This window comes from Zalophus californianus, chromosome 4, assembly GCF_009762305.2.
Source record: "Zalophus californianus isolate mZalCal1 chromosome 4, mZalCal1.pri.v2, whole genome shotgun sequence".
Taxonomy (NCBI): Eukaryota; Metazoa; Chordata; class Mammalia; order Carnivora; family Otariidae; genus Zalophus; species Zalophus californianus.
Genome location: NC_045598.1, coordinates 109302502 through 109319062, shown reverse-complemented (window position 1 = coordinate 109319062; position 16561 = coordinate 109302502). Strand labels below are relative to the sequence as shown.

At 40.1% G+C, this 16561-nt stretch overlaps 1 protein-coding gene and 1 non-coding gene across 5 annotated transcripts in view; one reads left to right on the top strand and one right to left on the bottom strand.

The window, feature by feature from the left end:
• The window catches only part of PRKDC (protein kinase, DNA-activated, catalytic subunit), a 240692-nt gene that overhangs the window by 70196 nt on the left and 153935 nt on the right, over nt 1–16561 (top strand). For all 4 annotated transcript variants that reach the window (XM_027608954.2, XM_027608960.2, XM_027608975.2 and 1 more), the window contains 5 exons: nt 2494–2717; nt 3403–3614; nt 4005–4137; nt 4575–4733; nt 5574–5777. In XM_027608954.2, the coding sequence (XP_027464755.2) occupies nt 2494–2717; nt 3403–3614; nt 4005–4137; nt 4575–4733; nt 5574–5777 (932 nt within the window). The remainder of the gene's footprint in view (nt 1–2493; nt 2718–3402; nt 3615–4004; nt 4138–4574; nt 4734–5573; nt 5778–16561) is intronic.
• Nucleotides 5807–5958, bottom strand: LOC113917530. Its single transcript, XR_003518266.1, has one exon. It is a non-coding gene; the product is annotated as a small nucleolar RNA SNORA62/SNORA6 family (small nucleolar RNA).

The following is a 16561-nucleotide window of genomic DNA, read 5'->3' as shown; positions in this document are numbered from 1 at the left end:
GCATGATTCTAGTGTGGGATTTTAGAAAGATAGGTAAGATAAGTTCTGAAACTTTAAAAACAACAATAGTATAGCTGTTAACTTGCAAATAGTACCTTAGATTTGTTGTTTTAAGAGATCTATATCATTTTGAAAATTTCTTTTTTTTTTAAAGATTTTATTTATTTGACAGAGAGAGACAGTGAGAGAGGGAACACAAGCAGGGGGAGTGGGAGAGGGAGAAGCAGGCTTCCCGCTGAACAGGGAGCCCGATGCGGGGCTCGATCCCAGGACCCCAGGGTCATGACCTGAGCCTAAGGCAGACGCTTAATGACTGAGCCACCCAGGCGCCCCTCATTTTGAAAATTTCAACAAGGAAAAAAGCATAGGAAACCCTGTCCCCTAATTGCATTACCTAGTGACAACACTAAGACAGTATAGTCTTTACTCTTCTAAACTTTTTCTATACATATAATATATATTTTAATTTTTATTTTATAACTTAATGCGACTATTGCATGCTTTACTGTACTTTGCTTTTTAAAAAGAAACTTTTAAACAGAAACTTAATATATTGGATGTCTTTTTATGTCAGTAAATATACCTTGAGCTAATTTAAATGACCACATATTACTAAATTAAGTGAATGTGTCACAATTAAGCAGTCTTCAAACTGCTTTATTCATTTACCTTGTGAGGAGTGGGGAACATTAAAAACAATGTACCTTCTTTCAAACTTGACAAAAAATTCCCCTTTGCTTTCAGTTGTAATTTCTGGTGTATCAAAATGTGGGTATTTTAACATAAAATGTTAGCATTACTTAAAAAATGTATTCAGTGGAGCCTAAATACTGTAGAGGTTTTTTTATTTAACATCATCAGCCTTAACAGTTCCTTTACTGGAAATTTTGCAAAGTTCCTGAATTATTCTCACCATTCCATACCCTTCACATTTTTTTTTAACCTAAGTCTTCTGTGTTTTTATGCTTATGTTTTTACTCATAACTCTTTGTCTTTGCAACAAAATGGTCTACATGTTACAGGTTTCTTCTGTGTTGCATTATCATTGCATTTGTTATTAGGGCACTTTATGTTTATTACCACTATAATGATAGAAACATAATAAGATTTTGTTGAATAATTATTACATATAAAAGGTAAAATTATATGGTTAGAATTCTATTTTTGTTTTGTATATGATTTTACTAAAAAATAACTTGGTCACATAAACAAGTGCCATATTTGAATGGTGCTAAATGAACTTGCTAAAATGCTCATTTTTTTCCACATTTAGCGTATCTGTAATTGGAATGTGTCATACAGCCCCTGCTCTGTTGGATTTAAGGATATTTGGTGTTTGAAAATGAAATTCTTAATATATTTTCTCTCATTTCTTTGAATACATGATGATCTGTCATCAAAATTATTTTTAATGTTCTGTCAGGTTTGCAATTTGATGAACTTAAATTTTATGAAAACAGAATTAGAAACCCTCAGACTTATAAAAGTGTTTTTTTTATTTTTTTATTTTTATTTTTTTAGATTTTTACTTATTTGAGAGAGGGAGCATGAGCAGGGGGAGGAGCAGAGGGAGAGGAAGGAGCAGACTGCTTGCTGAGCAGGCAGCCTGATATGGGGCTCCATCCCAGGACTCTGGGATCATGACCTGAGCTGAAGGCAGACGCTTAACTGACTGAGCCACCCAGGCACCTCTATAAAAGCATTTCTTACTCAGTCATTACCTTTACTCTTTCAACATGTACACCACTTTTTAAGACTGTCCCTTTGTTTGGGAGGTCTTTACTCTCTGGTACAAAACTACAGTAAGACTGAGGAGAGGAGAAAGTTGTTTTGTCTTTCTTCCATAAGCAAGACTGGGGTAATCATGAAAGAAGTAGGGTTGGGGGGGGGCGCCTGGGTGGCTCAGTTGGTTAAGCGACTGCCTTTGGTTCAGGTCATGATCCTGGAGTCCCAGGATCGAGTCCCTGCTTGGCGGGGAGTCTGCTTCTCCCTCTGACCCTCCCCCCCTCCTCTCTCTATCTCATTCTCTCTCTCAAATAAATAAATAAAATCTTTAAAAAAAAAAAGAAAACAAGTAGGGATGGGGGGACAGAGAACCAGTACCTTTGTGTTTTTAGACATGTGAGTTTTATGAAAAAGTCTCTTTGGGAGTTGATGCAATTGTTTCCATAAAAAGACCACTGCCAGAATTTGTTTCTCTGTTGCCTCTTTGAAGGACATTTCAGTTGTTTTTGTTTCTTCATTATTAAAAACAAAGCTAAAATGAACATCCATATAAACACTTTATAATGCTGTCATTATTTCATTAGGATAAAATTTCAATGCTGGATCAAAGCATATGAGCTTTTTTAACATTTGATAGAAATTGGTGTGCATATTTTTTAAAGCTTTTTCTGTTTGAATTTTGGCTAAAAGTATATCATGCCTATTTACATTAATCATAGTGGAGTTAGAAGGAAGCATATGTTAATAATTGAGTATAATTTTTTTTAGGTACTGAAACACAGTCTTCACTTTGGAAAGCGGTGGCTTTCTTTTTAGAAAACATTGCTATGCATGGTATTACGGCAGCAGAAAAGTGCTTTGGCACTGGGGCAACAGGTCACAGACCCAGTCCACAAGAGGGAGAAAGATATAATTACAGCAAATGCACGATTGTGGTCCGGATTATGGAATTTACCACAACGCTGCTCAGCACCTCCCCAGAAGGCTGGAAGGTGGGTCACTCCTGGTGCTCTCTTAGTTTGAGGTCAGTACTTGGCCCTGGAAAAATATTTTCTAGTACCTATTAAAAGTGGTTTTAGTTTCCTTAGAACTTTCCATTGCTGTAGGAGTTATGTGTTCTAGAAAGTAATAAAATTTTGCATGTACATCAGATTCTTATGTGAATAAAATACAAAATAGTTTTCCTAAATGTTTTATTGGATATTGCATTTTATGCTATGATCAAAGGTTTGCTTTAGGAAACATGCATTAACAAATATTTGTAAATGTCTGTGAGGCTTATTATATAAACAAAGTCCAAGTCGGTGTATCCATTTAATACATACTAAGTGTCTACTCTAAACCGGGGGCCATAAAACTATGGTCCACAGGCCAAATCCCACCTGCTGCCTGCTATTGTAAAGAAGGTTTCATTGGAACTTGTCTAAGCCCATTTGTCTATGTATTGTCTGTGGCTGCTTTCATGTTATAATGGCAATTAGTTCAGCAGCTGCAACAGAGACCATAGGGCCCACAAAGCCTAAAATATTTATTTTCTAACCCTTTACAGAGAAAGTTTGCCAACCCCTGCCCTAGCCAGGCAAAAATTCCCCGCTTCATGGACCTTACACTAGTGAAAATCTAAGTGCTGACTAATGGATGTGTTTTTTTTTTCCCCACCCAAATCATCTTTTACAGCTCCTTGAAAAGGATTTATATAATAACAAAAACCTTATGAAACTCTTGGTGAAAACCCTATGTGAGCCCTCGAGCATAGGTTTCAATATTGGTGATGTCCTAGTTATGAATCATCTTCCTGATGTTTGTGTAAACCTGATGAAAGCACTAAAGAAGTCCCCATACAAAGACACCCTTGAGATGTACCTCAAGGAAAAAATAACAGCACAGAGGTGGGCATTCAGATTATGCTTGGGATCAGTGTTGTGTTGAAATTTAAGGTTGTATCATACTCTGGCAGCTGTGTGTGTTTCTGCTATAGCCCCATTTCCTAAAGTAAAGGATCTCATCAGTTGTTTGATTTAACACATGCTTTACCTGTACCTTATGGTAATCAAGCCTCTGATGTGGCTTAGCCCCATGTTGATTTCCACGGCTGGATTAGCTCATGGGCCCCGTGTTCATTGTTAACCCATGTTTGCTTTCCAGGGTCATATAATGAATTTGAGTGTCAAGTAATCAGTAAACACATTTATAACAGAACACATAGTTTTTCAGTGTATCCTGCTAGTTTAGTGAGATTAATACTCCTCTCATTTCTTTTTGTTTTTCTTACATGGCAGCATTGAGGAGCTCTGTGCTGTTGACCTGTATGGCCCTGATGCTTATGTGGATAGGGCCAAGCTGGCGTCTGTCGTGTCAGCTTGTAGACAACTTCACAGAGCTGGTTTTTTGCATGTTGTATTACCATCTCAGGTAACCACAGCCAATCTGTTTTTACATTTCTCTTAGCTTTATTAAGCTAATTAGTCCATTTATTTATATATATGTTTTAAACATCCTATATGTATGGAATGTGCTGAAATGGGTATTATAGAATTACTTGTGCCAGACATGTGTTAACTGAAAATATAAATATAAAAATTTATAAATATAAAATAAAATGAAGGACATTTATATTTCCAACAGCCTTTTGAAGAATTTTAGGGACGAATTGCTATCGTGCCTTTGTGGGTAGGCAATATAAATGAAAAAATATAGCGTAGAAAGCAAAGTTGAGTGAAGATTTTCCTGACGATTAGAATGCAGTCAGTGTTAAAGAACACGGATTTTTTTTAATTCATGAAAGGTGTGAAATTGTGTCTCTATAAAATATATTATTGCTGGATGTTTCAGTGTTGACTTTATTTTAGTCTGCAGATCAGCATCATTCTGTTGGCACAAAACTTCTTTCCCTGGTTTATAAAAGCATTGCACCTGGAGATGAACGAGAGTATTTTCCTTCACTAGACCCCAGTTGTAAGCGATTAGCCAGTGGACTTCTGGAGTTGGCCTTTGCTTTTGGAGGACTGGTAGGAACAGCAGCTACATGCTCTTCTATCCTAATGATGTAAATATATAGCTCACTTGCAGTGTGTTTCTAAAAACAAGAATTTAGCTTGAATTTAGTAAGTTCTTAGCTAAGCAAGTACTTTAATAGGTTTACATGATCTGACTTCCTTTCTAAAAGGTTTTTTTTTAATAAAAGAAATAGGACAATATTCTTCTTAAATTGGGGTTTTGTCTATTGCACTTTGTTTCCAAAAGGACTTTATAAGGCAGAGAACATTTTGTGAATATAAACCTGAACTGTGTTGACACAGTGACTTCCTCTTCCCCTGTCCTTTGTGACTTTCAGATGGTTGATTTGGGAGCACCCCTGGAGGATAATTCCAGAGGCACCACAGAAAGATATCTTCATGGATTTTCAAACCGTTCAGGGCTGGCCTCACACAGTCTCTGCTGTAGCTGAGATCTGCTAGCCAGTCCTTTGTGTTCATTCCTTCCACCTGTCTTCCCTTTCCTATGCAGAAAGCTCTTCTTTGCCCATTTGTTTACTTAATATAAACAAATCACGTGTTTAAATGGTCTAAAAATGCCCTTACTAGCCTCTCCCCTCAGAGCAACAAGATTTTCTGGAAATTTGGGAGAAACATGAGTCAGGGAAGATTTCTTTCCCACAATGAAACCTAGAAAATGCAAGCTTGTTGAAATGTATGCAATTCAAACTTGAACCCAGGCCTTCAAATACCAGGTTCTCTTTAGACCTTACTGTATGATTTTCCACTTCCAACGGTAGCAGCTTCCCAGGAGTCTTTCTATAATGGGTAAAATACGTACTCCTGTCATTGTACCTTTCCTTGCTTTTTCAGTGTGAGCACCTTCTGAATCTTCTCCTCGACACCACAGTGTTGTCTAAGTCAGCCCCAGGAGTGTCCCAGAGAAACATGGTCAGCTTCTCTCACGGAGAGTATTTTTATAGCTTGTTCGCAGAGACAGTCAACACCGAATTATTGAAAAATCTAGATCTTGCTGTATTGGAGCTCATGAAATCATCTGTGGATAATCCCAAAATGGTAATGAAATTTTTATTTTTACTTTTTTTACTTGTAGCTAGAATTACCATCAGATTCCACTCATTGGGCCAGAGACCCTTGTGGTGTTAGCCAAAGATTTGCCCCCCATGTCGTACACTACCTACACTTGTGAGTTCATTGTGAAATTTTTACTTAAGTATATTTTCTTACATAATGCCTATAAAAAGATTGCCATATTCTTGAAAACAAAACAAAAGTTTCTCTTTCCAGAAGGTTTAAAGCTCTTGCCAATGTTTGAAAATAAAATCAAAGGAAAGAAAACCCAGCTTTAATGAACATTTAATAATGTTAAATGGACATTGAAACAGTGATTATTTTTTTTAATCTCTCACTCCCCCAGAATCTCTAGGCCGAATATTACAAGGCACAGCTATGTAGTATAAACTTTTGTGAAGAAGTGGTGTTGGAGCTCATAAGCCTGGAGCCTGCCTTTGTTTTTGCACCAGCTGCCAGCTGGTTTTGTGCACTCCGGGTGCTTTCTGTAGTCATGGTCATTTCACAGGTTGGTACACAGAGTCATTATTTCCTGTGTGCTCCTGCTCTAGCCCACTTTGCCCCCTCACATTGAACCTTGGATCTCAGTATTTAATATATAGTTGACTTTGGTTTGCTAAACTTGTAAAATTTTGAAATTTAACCCAGTCTGTAGATGGTCAGGAGCTAGGAACTATTGGGAATGACCATTTTAAGGGAGAATGCATAATTTCGTACTGAGTTAAGCTTTTATTCCAAACAGTGCTTGTTGTCTGTCGTAGGAGTATTTTGTGGCAGGTTGTACTAGGTATTTGTATTTAAAGTTAGAAATGAACCCTTTAGTAGACCCGTGACACACAGGAAATAGAACATTATGATCTCTGAAGCTGTTCAGACTTCTGGTGAAGGTAATGGATAAACACCATACATATTTACCTCTACTTCCTCTTCGGTTCCCTCTAAAGTGAAAGAAATGGGTCTTTTTTGTTTTGTTTTTGTTTTTAAAGCACAATGTTAAAAGACGCATTAAAGGAGGAAAGACAAGAGTGACAGCATTTTGGAAGCTAGAAAGCAAAAAGATAAGTTATAACAGACTTTAGAGCCCAAGAAAACTGCAGTGTAACATAGTGGTGGGGGATGGGCAGCTGATTTGTGCTGCAGAACCCAGACTTTCTGGGGTCTGGTGATGGAGTCCCAGGCCTCCAGAGTACCAGAAGCAGGATGTGAAGGAGAGGCTGAAAAGAGGAGGACTGTGTGAATGTTAGCTGTCCCTTGCCAGGTCACCTGGCCTTGCCATGTCCTCAAGGAACTGATCCTTCTGCACTTGAAGACACTGGGGGCAGCCAGATCTCTGGAAGGGATAAGTATCTGCACTGCGGCACTCTAGGCAGAGTTGACTGTAGGATACCTTTTTTTAAAATTTTTTTGTTTTTAATTGAAAGACCTATAGTCAAGATTAGCGTCATGTTCTGTATATAAACACCAGTATTTCTTTGAGCAAAGATGTAAAGTTTGAAATACGTCACACTGTATAAAAACATTTTATTATTCCATAAGTGAGAACTCTTGTTTTCTACTTTGATCTCTCAAGTTTAATGTCACTTCTCCCACTCTTCTGACCTTAGTCTCCCACTAGTATTTTTGAACAACCAAAATGTTTCTGGTGTGTGCTGTATCTTTGTATTTTGCCCATTTTTCTATTGGGGTGAAACTTCTTATTAAATTTTAAGAGATTTTTGTATATTAAGGATAGTAGACCTCCGTCATGTGTGCAGAAAGTACTTTTTCCTATTGGTCATTTGTCTTTCAATCTCACTTGGAGTGTTTATACAGAAGTATTTATTATAGTTAAATTTATTAATTTTCTTTTCTATCATTCCTGTCTCCCGTGTCATGCTTAGAAAGGCCTTCTCCACCCCAGTATTATCTATCTAAAATCAGCCCATCTTTTCTTGTTATTTTCATAGGTTCTTTTTTTAACAAATATAAATAATGCAAAGAGCACACCTGAATATTCTTGAAAGTGAAATTTAGAATCATTTTGTTGGGTTACCACCCTTTCCACAACATGCTAGGGATTTTAAGTGATAATACGCTGAATATTGAGTAAATTTAAACCAAACTGACCTTTTTAAAACATAAGCCTACTTTTTCTAAGGTACATCTTTCCATTTATTCAAACCTTTACTCATATTCTCAAATTTTTTTGTCCTACTATTATGTAGAAAGCTATCATTTTATTCATCTAGTTACTGCACATTTTTTTCTTTAAATTTTTTATTGTTTATTATGGTGTGTGTATATATATATATGGTATAAAATACCATATTATTAATATGGTATTAATGTAATACCATATATTACATCATTAGTTTTTGATGCAGTGTTCCATGAGTCATTGTTGGTACATAACACCCAGTGCTCCACGCAGAATGTGCCCTCTTTAATACCCATCACCAGGCTAACCCATCCCCCCGGCCACCTACCTTCTAGAACCCTCAGTTGTTTTTCAGAGTCCATCGTCTCTCATGGTTCGTCTCTCCCTCCGATTTACTCCCCTTCATTCTTCCGGCTCCTGCTATTTTCTTTTTCTTTTTTCCTTTACATATATTTCATTATTTGTTTCAGAGATACAGATCTGTGATTCAACAGTCTTGTACAATTCATAGTGCTCACCATAGCACATATGCTCCCCAAGGTCTATCACCCAGCCATCCCATCACTCCCACCCCCCCACCACTCTAGCAACACTCTGTTTGTTTCCTGAGATTAAGAATTCCTCATATCAGTGAGGTCATATGATACATGTCTTTCTCTGATTGACTTATTTCACTCAGCATAACATCCTCCAGTTCCATCCACGTCGTTGCAAATGGCAAGATTTTTTTGATGGCTGCATAATATTCCATTGTGTATATAGACCACCTTTTCTTTATCCATTCATCTGTCGATGGACATCTTGGCTCTTTCCACAGTTTGGCTATTGTGGACATTGCTGCTATAAACATTGGGGTGCACGTACCCCTTCGGATCCCTACATTTGTATCTTTGTGGTAAATACCCAGTAGTGCAATGGCTGGATCGTATGGTAGCTCTATTTTCAACTTTTTGAGGAACCTCGATACTGTTTTCCAGAGTGGTTGCACCAGCTTGCATCCCCACCAAGAGTGTAGGAGGGTTCCCCTTTCTCCGCCAACATCTTTCATTTTCTGACTTGTTAATTTTAGCCATTCTGACTGGTGTGAGGTGGTATCTCATTGAGGTTTTGATTTGGATTTTCCTGATGCTGAGCGATGTTAAGCACTTTTTCATGTGTCTTTTGGCCATTTGGATGTCTTCTTTGGAAAAATGTCTGTTCATGTCTTCTGCCCATTTCTTGATTGGATTATTTGTTCTTTGGGTGTTGAGTTTGATAAGTTCTTTATAGATTTTGGATACTAGCCCTTTATCTGATATGTCATTTGCAAGTATTTTCTCCCATTCTGTTGGTTGTCTTTTGGTTTTGTTGACTGTTTCTTTTGTTGCCCATAGAGTTGAGGGTCCATTTCTGGGCTCTCTGTTCTGTTCCATTGATCTATGTGTCTGTTTTTGTGCCAGTACCATACTGTCTTGATGATGACAGCTTTGTAATAGAGTTGGAAGTCCGGAATTGTGATGCTGCCAGCTTTGCTTTTCTTTTTCAACATTCCTCTGGCTATTTGGGGTCTCTTCTGGTTCCATACAAATTTTAGCATTATTTGTTCCATTTATTTGAAAAAAGATGGTATTTTGAAGGGGATTGCATTGAATGTGTAGATTTCTCTACGTAGCATTGACATCTCCACAATGTTTGTTCTTCTAATCCATGAGTATGGAACATTTTTCCATTTCTTTGTGTCTCCTTCAGTTTCCTTCATGAGTATTTTATAGTTTTCGGAGTACAGATGTTTTGCCTCTTTAGTTAGATTTATTCCTAGGTATCTTATGGTTTTGTGTGCAGTTGTAAATGGGATTGACTCCTTCATTTGTCTCTCTTCTGTCTTGGTGGTTGTGTATAGAAATGCCACTGATTTCTGTGCATTGATTTTATATCCTGCCACTTTACTGAATTCCTGTATGAGTTCTAGCAGTTTTGGGGTGGAGTCTTTTGGGTTTTCCACATAAAGTATCCTGTCATCTGCAAAGAATGAGAGTTTAACTTCCTCTTTGCCGATTTGGATGCCTTTGATATCTTTTTGTTGTCTGCTTGCTGTGGCTAGGACTTCTAATACTATGTTGAATAGCAGTGGTGATAGTGGACATCCCTGCCGCGTTTCTGACCTTAGGGGGAAGCTCTCAGTTTTTCCCCATTGAGAATGATATTCACTCTAGGTTTTTCTTTTTTTTTTTTTTAAAGATTTTATTTATTTATTGGACAGAGAGAGACAGCAAGAGCAGGAACACAAGCAGGGGGAGTGGGAGAGGGAGAAGCAGGCTTCCTGCTGAGCAGGGAGCCTGATGTGGGACTCGATCCCAGGACCCTGGGATCATGACCTGAGCCGAAGGCAGACGCTTAACGACTGAGCCACCCAGGCGCCCCACTCTAGGTTTTTCATAGATGGCTTTTATATTGACGTATGTATCCTTTATCCCTATACTCTGAAGAGTTTTGATCAAGAGAGAATGCTGTACTTTGTCATATGCTTTTTCTGCATCTATTGAGGGGATCATATGATTCTTGTTCTTTCTTTTGTTAATATATTGTATCACATTGATTGATTTGCGGATGTTGGACCAACCTTGCAGCCCAGGGATAAATCCCACTTGGTCATGGTGAATAATCCTTTTAATGTACTGTTGGATACTGTATTGGCTAGTATTTTGGTGAGAATTTTTGCATCCATGTTCATCAAGGATATTGGTCTGTAATTCTCCTTTTGATGGGGTCTTTGTCTGGTTTTGGGATTAAGGTAATGGTGGCCTTATAAAATGAGTTTGGAAGTTTTCCTTCCATTTCTATTTTTTGGAACAGTTTCAGGAGAATAGGTATTAATTCTTCTTTAAATGTTTGGTAGAATTCCCCTGGGAAGCCATCTGGCCCTGGGCTTTTGTTTGTTGGGAGATTTTTGATGACTGCTTCAATTTCCTTAGTGGTTATAGGTCTGTTCAGGTTTTCTATTTCTTCCTCGTTCAATTTTGGTAGTTGATACATCTCTAGGAATGCACCCATTTCTTCCAGGTTCTCTAATTTGCTGGCATAGAGTTGCTCATAATATGTTCTTATAATTGTTTGTATTTCTTTGGTGTTGGTTGTGATCTCTCCTCTTTCATTCATGATTTTATTCATTTGGGTCATTTCTCTTTTCTTTTTGATACGTCTGGCCAGGGGTTTATCAATCTTGTTAATTCTTTCAAAGAACCAGCTCCTAGTTTCATTGATCTATTGTACTGTTCTTTTGGTTTCTATTTCATTGATTTCTGCTCTCATCTTTATTATTTCTCTTCTGCTGGGTTTAGGCTTTATTTGCTGTTTTTTTCTCTAGCTCCTTTAAGTGTGGGGTTAGGTTGTGTATTTGAGACCTTTCTTGTTTCTTGAGAAAGGCTTGTATTGCTATATACGTTCCTCTTAGGACTGCCTTTGCTGCATCCCAAAGATTTTGAACAGTTGTGTTTTCCATTTTCATTGGTTTCCATGAATTTTTTAAATTCTTCTTTAATTTCCTGGTTGACCCATTCATTCTTTGGTAGGATGCTCTTTAGCCTCCATGTATTTCAGTTCTTTCCGACTTTCCTCTTGTGATTGAGTTCTAGTTTCAAAACATTGTGGTCTGAAAATATGCAGGGAATAATCCCAATCTTTTGGTACCGGTTGAGACCTGATTTGTGACCTAGGATGTGATCAATTCTGGAGAATGTTCCATGGGCACTAGAGAAGAATGTGTATTCAGTTGCTTTGGGATGGAATGTTCTGAATATGTCTGTGAAGTCCATTTGGTCCAGTATGTCATTTAAAGTCTTTATTTCCTTGTTGATCTTTTGCTTAGATGATCTGTCCATTTTAGTTGGGGGTGTCAAAGTCCCCCACTATTATTGTATTGTTGTCAATGTGTTTCTTTGCTTTTGTTATTAATTGCCTTATATAATTGGCTGCTCCCATGTTAGGGGCATAGATATTTACAATTGTTAGATCTTCGTGTTGGATAGACCCTTTAAGTAGGATATAGTGTCCTTCCTCATCTCTTAATACAGTCTTTGTTTTAAAATCTAACTTGTCTGATATAAGGATTGCCACCGCAACTTTCTTTTGGTGTCCATTAGCATGGTAAATGGTTTTCCACCCCCTCACTTTCAATGTGGGTGTGTCTTTGGTCTAAAATGAGTCTCTTGCAGACAGCATATCGATGGGTCTTGTTTTTTAATCCAGTGTGATAGCTTGTGTCTTTTGATTGGGGCATTTAGCCCATTTACATTCAGGGTAACTATTGAAAGATATGGATTTAGTGCCATTGTATTGCCTGTAAGGGGACTGTTACTGTATATTGTCTGTGTTCCTTTCTGGTCTGTGCTGCTTCTAGGCTCTCTCTTTGCTTAGAGGACCCCTTTCAATATTTCTTGGAGGGCTAGTTTCATGTTTCCAAATTCCTTTAGTTTTTGTTTGTCCTGGAAGCTTTTATCTCTCCTTCTATTTTCAATGACAGCCTAACTGGATATAGTATTCTTGGCTGCATATTTTTCTCATTTAGTGCTCTGAATATATCATGCCAGTCCTTTCTGGCCTGCCAGGTCTCTGTGGATAGGTCTGTTGCCAATCTAATGTTTCTACCATTATAGTTTACATATCTCTTCTCCCGAGCTGCTTTCAAGATTTTCTCTTTGTCTCTGAGACTCGTAAGTTTTACTATTAGATGTCGGAATGTTGACCTATTTTTATTGATTTTGAGAGGGGTTCTCTGTGCCTCCTGGATTTTGATGCCTGTCTCCTTCCCCACGTTAGGGAAGTTCTCTGCTATAATTTTCTCCAGTATACCTTTCGCCCCTCTCTCTCTTTCTTCTTCTTCTGGGATCCCAATTATTCTAATGTTGTTTCGTCTTATCGTATCACTTATCTCTCGAATTCTGCCCTCATGATCCAGTAGTGTTTTTCTCTCTTTTTCTCAGCTTCTTTATTTTCCATCATTTGGTCTTCTATATTTCTAATTCTCTCTTCTGCCTCATGTATCCTAGCAGTTAATGCCCCCATTTTTTATTGCACCTCATTAATAGCCTTTTTGATTTTGACTTGGTTAGATTTTAGTTCTTTTATTTCTCCAGAAAGCATTTCTCTAATAACTTCCATGCTTTATTCAATCCCAGCTAGTATCTTTAAAATGATGATTCTGAACTCTAGGTCCGACATCGTACGAATGTCCGTATTGAGTAGGTCCCTGGCAGATGGTACTACCTCTTGTTCTTTTTGTTGAGGTGATTTTTTTCATCTTGTCATTTTGTCCAGAGGAGAATAGATGAATGAGAGAACAAAATGCTAATAGGTTAACAACGTCCCCAGAAAATATACTCTAAACAAATCACAGAAGACCTGAAACCAGGGGAAAAGAAAGGGAAAGAAAGAGAAAAAAGAAAGTAAAAGAAAAAGATAAAAACAAACAAAAACAGAACAAAACAAAAAAAGCCAGAATATGATCAAATATAATCAGGCTGGTGCATAGATCAGTGCCACACACTAGATTTTGGGTGTATTTTGGTCTGTTAGAAGAAAGTGCCTCCTAAAATTGTAAATAAAGACTTTTATATAGGTACAAAATAAGGGTTGATACAATGAAAGGATGGAATATGACTTAAAGATAAAAAGTATAAAAAATTTTAAAAAAGGAATTGATAAGAAGCTGTTTGAAAAAAGAAAGAAGAGGATTAAAAAAAAGGGGGAGAGAATGTGATCAGGCAGGAGACTAGAACAAAGCCATACACTAGAGATTTAGGGTATATTTTGATATGTTAGAAGAAACTGTATATCAAAATTTTAAAGAGAGAACAACTTATATATATATGCCAAAAAGAAGGGTAACTACTATGAAGGGATAGAATATGACTCTAAAAATGAAAAATAAAAAATTTTTTTTAAAAAAGCGTTTGATAAGATGTTGGTTGAAAAAGGGAAAAAGAAAAATTCAAAAAAAAAAAACCAGTTAAAATTAACTTTGAAAGACTAATGAATCATGGTAAAAAAGCCATGAATTCTATGTGCAGTATTCCCCTAGCGCTGGAGTTCTGCCGTTCTCATTGATTGGTAAACTTGGTCTTGGCTGGCTGTTCGTGCTGATTTTCTGGGGGAGGGGCCTGTTGCTGTGGTTTCCAAATGTCTTTGCCCGAGGCAGTATTGTCCCGCCCCTGCTGGGCCAGGCTAAGCAATCTGCTCAGGTTTGCTCTCGGGAGCTTTTGTTCCCTGCACAGCTTTGGAGGACGAGAGTGAAAATTGCGGCCTCCCAAACTCTGCCCGGGAGGAGCCGAGAACTTGGGGCCCCGCTTCTCAGTGCGCCCCCAGAGAAAAGCAGTCAGTCACTTCCGTCTCCCCGGTCTCCAGCTGAACTCCGTGCTCACCCGGCCTGTGACCGAGCGTTTCTGTCTCTGGTACCCGACCCCCTGTGGAGTCTCTAAACCCAGCAGATCCCTGAGGTGTGCTCCCGCACCGCTCCTCCCATGGGATGAAAGAGAGTCTCCCCGGATCTGCCGTTTGTTGGGTCCCTGCTGGAGGAGCAGTGACCCAACTGTCACCCATCACAGTTTATGGCAACCCCGAGCTGAGAGCCCGCGCCTCGGCTCCGTCTCTGCAGCCAGCTTCCCTGCTCTGATACCTGGGAGCTTTGCCACACTCAGGCACCCCCGGTCTTTCTGTGACCCCGAGGGTCCAGAGACCACACTGTCCTGTGAGGGTTCCACCCCCTGCTCAGCCATTGGAGTGACGTCCCTCAGCGGAACCGACTTCTAAAAGTTCCGATTTTGTGCTCCGCAGCTCTATCACTTGCCAGAAGCGGCCAACGGAGGCCCCCTCCTCTGCCCTCTATCCTCCCAAATATCGCCTCGGATTCACTTCTCCGCACCTCCTGCCTTCCAGAAAGTGGTCATGTTTCTGTTCAGAGAGTTGTTGCTATTCTTTTCTTCGATCTGTTGAGTTCGTAGGTGTTCAAAATGGTTTGATCCCTATTCAGCTGAATTCCTGAGACCAGAAGAAATCCAGGTCTCCTGCTCCTCCACCATCTTGCCCAGTATCCATTACTGCACATTTCTTAAGAACATTTCTAGATATTGGATGCTATTCAGCTGTAAATGTAAATGGAACATTTTCCCTTTATATTTTTTTTTGAAAGATTTATTTATTTGAAAGAGAGAGAAAATGAGTGGGTAAGGGCCAAAGGGGGTGGGAGAGAGAGAGAGAGAGAGATAGAAGTAAACTCCCCAGGGGTGCCTGGGTGGCTCAGTCGTTAAGCGTCTGCTTTCGTCTCAGATCATGATCCCAGGGTCCTGGGATCGAGACCCACATCGGGCTCCCTGCTCCGCAGGAAACCTGCTTCTCCCTCTCCCACTCCCCCTGCTTATGTTCCCTCTCTCGCTGTGTCTGTCACTGTTGGATAAATAAAATCTTTAAAAATAAATAAAAAGTAAAAAAGAAGTGAACTCCCCAGCTGAGCATGGAGGCTGACACAGGACTCAGTCTCATGAACCTGAGATTATGACCTGAGATGAAATCAAGAATCACTCTTGGGGGCGGAGCAAGATGGCGGAGGAGTAGGAGACCTAGATTTCGTCTGGTCTCAGGAATTCAGCTGAATAGGGATGAAACCATTCTGAACACCTACGAACTCAACAGGAGATCGAACAGGAGAGTAGCAACAACTCTCTGAACAGAGAAGCGACCACTTACTGGAAGGTAGGGCGTGCGGAGAAGTGAATCCGAGGCGATATTCGGGAGGATAGACGGCAGGGGAGGGGCCTCCGCCGGCCGCTTCTGGCAAATGATAGAGCCGCGGAGCACAAAATCGGACCTTTTAGAAGTTGGCTCGGCGGAGGGACGTCGCTGCAGTGGCTAAGCGGGGGGTGGAATCCTCCCGGGACAGTGTGGTCTCAGGACCCTTGGGGTCACAGCGAGACCGGGGGTGCCTGAGTGCGCCAGAGCTCCCAGGTATCGGAGCGGGGAAGCCGGCTGCAGAGACGGAGCAGAGTCGCGGGCTCTCAGCTCGGGGTTTCCATAAACTGATGCGCGGCCCAGTCGGGCCACTGCTCCTGCAGCAGGGACCCAACAAGCAGCAGATCCGGGGAGACTCCCCTTCCTTCCCGGGGAGGAGCGGTGCGGGAACGCACTGCAGGGATCAGCTGGGTTTGGAGACTCCGTGTGGGGTCGGGTGCCAGAGATAGCAAGGCTGGATCACAGGCCGGGTGAGCACGGAGTGCGGCCGGAGACCGGGGACACGGAAGTGACTGCTTTTCTCTGGGGGCGCACTGAGGAGCAGGGCCCCGAGTTCTCAGCTCCTCCGGGTGGAGATTGGGAGGCCACCATTTCTGCCCTGGTCCTCCAAAGCTGTACCGAGAGCTTCCAGGGAACAAAAGCTCCTGAGAGCAAACCGGAGCAGCTTCCTTAGCCCGGACCGACAAGGGCGGGGCAATTCCGCCTCGGGCAAAGACATTTGGAAACCACAGCAACAGGCCCCTCCCCCAGAATATCAGCACAAACAGCCAGCAAGCCAAGACCAGGTTGACCGATCAAGGAGAATGGGAGAACTCCAGCGCTAGGGGAATACTGCACATAGATTCATGGCTTTTTTTTTTTTTTTCTACCATGA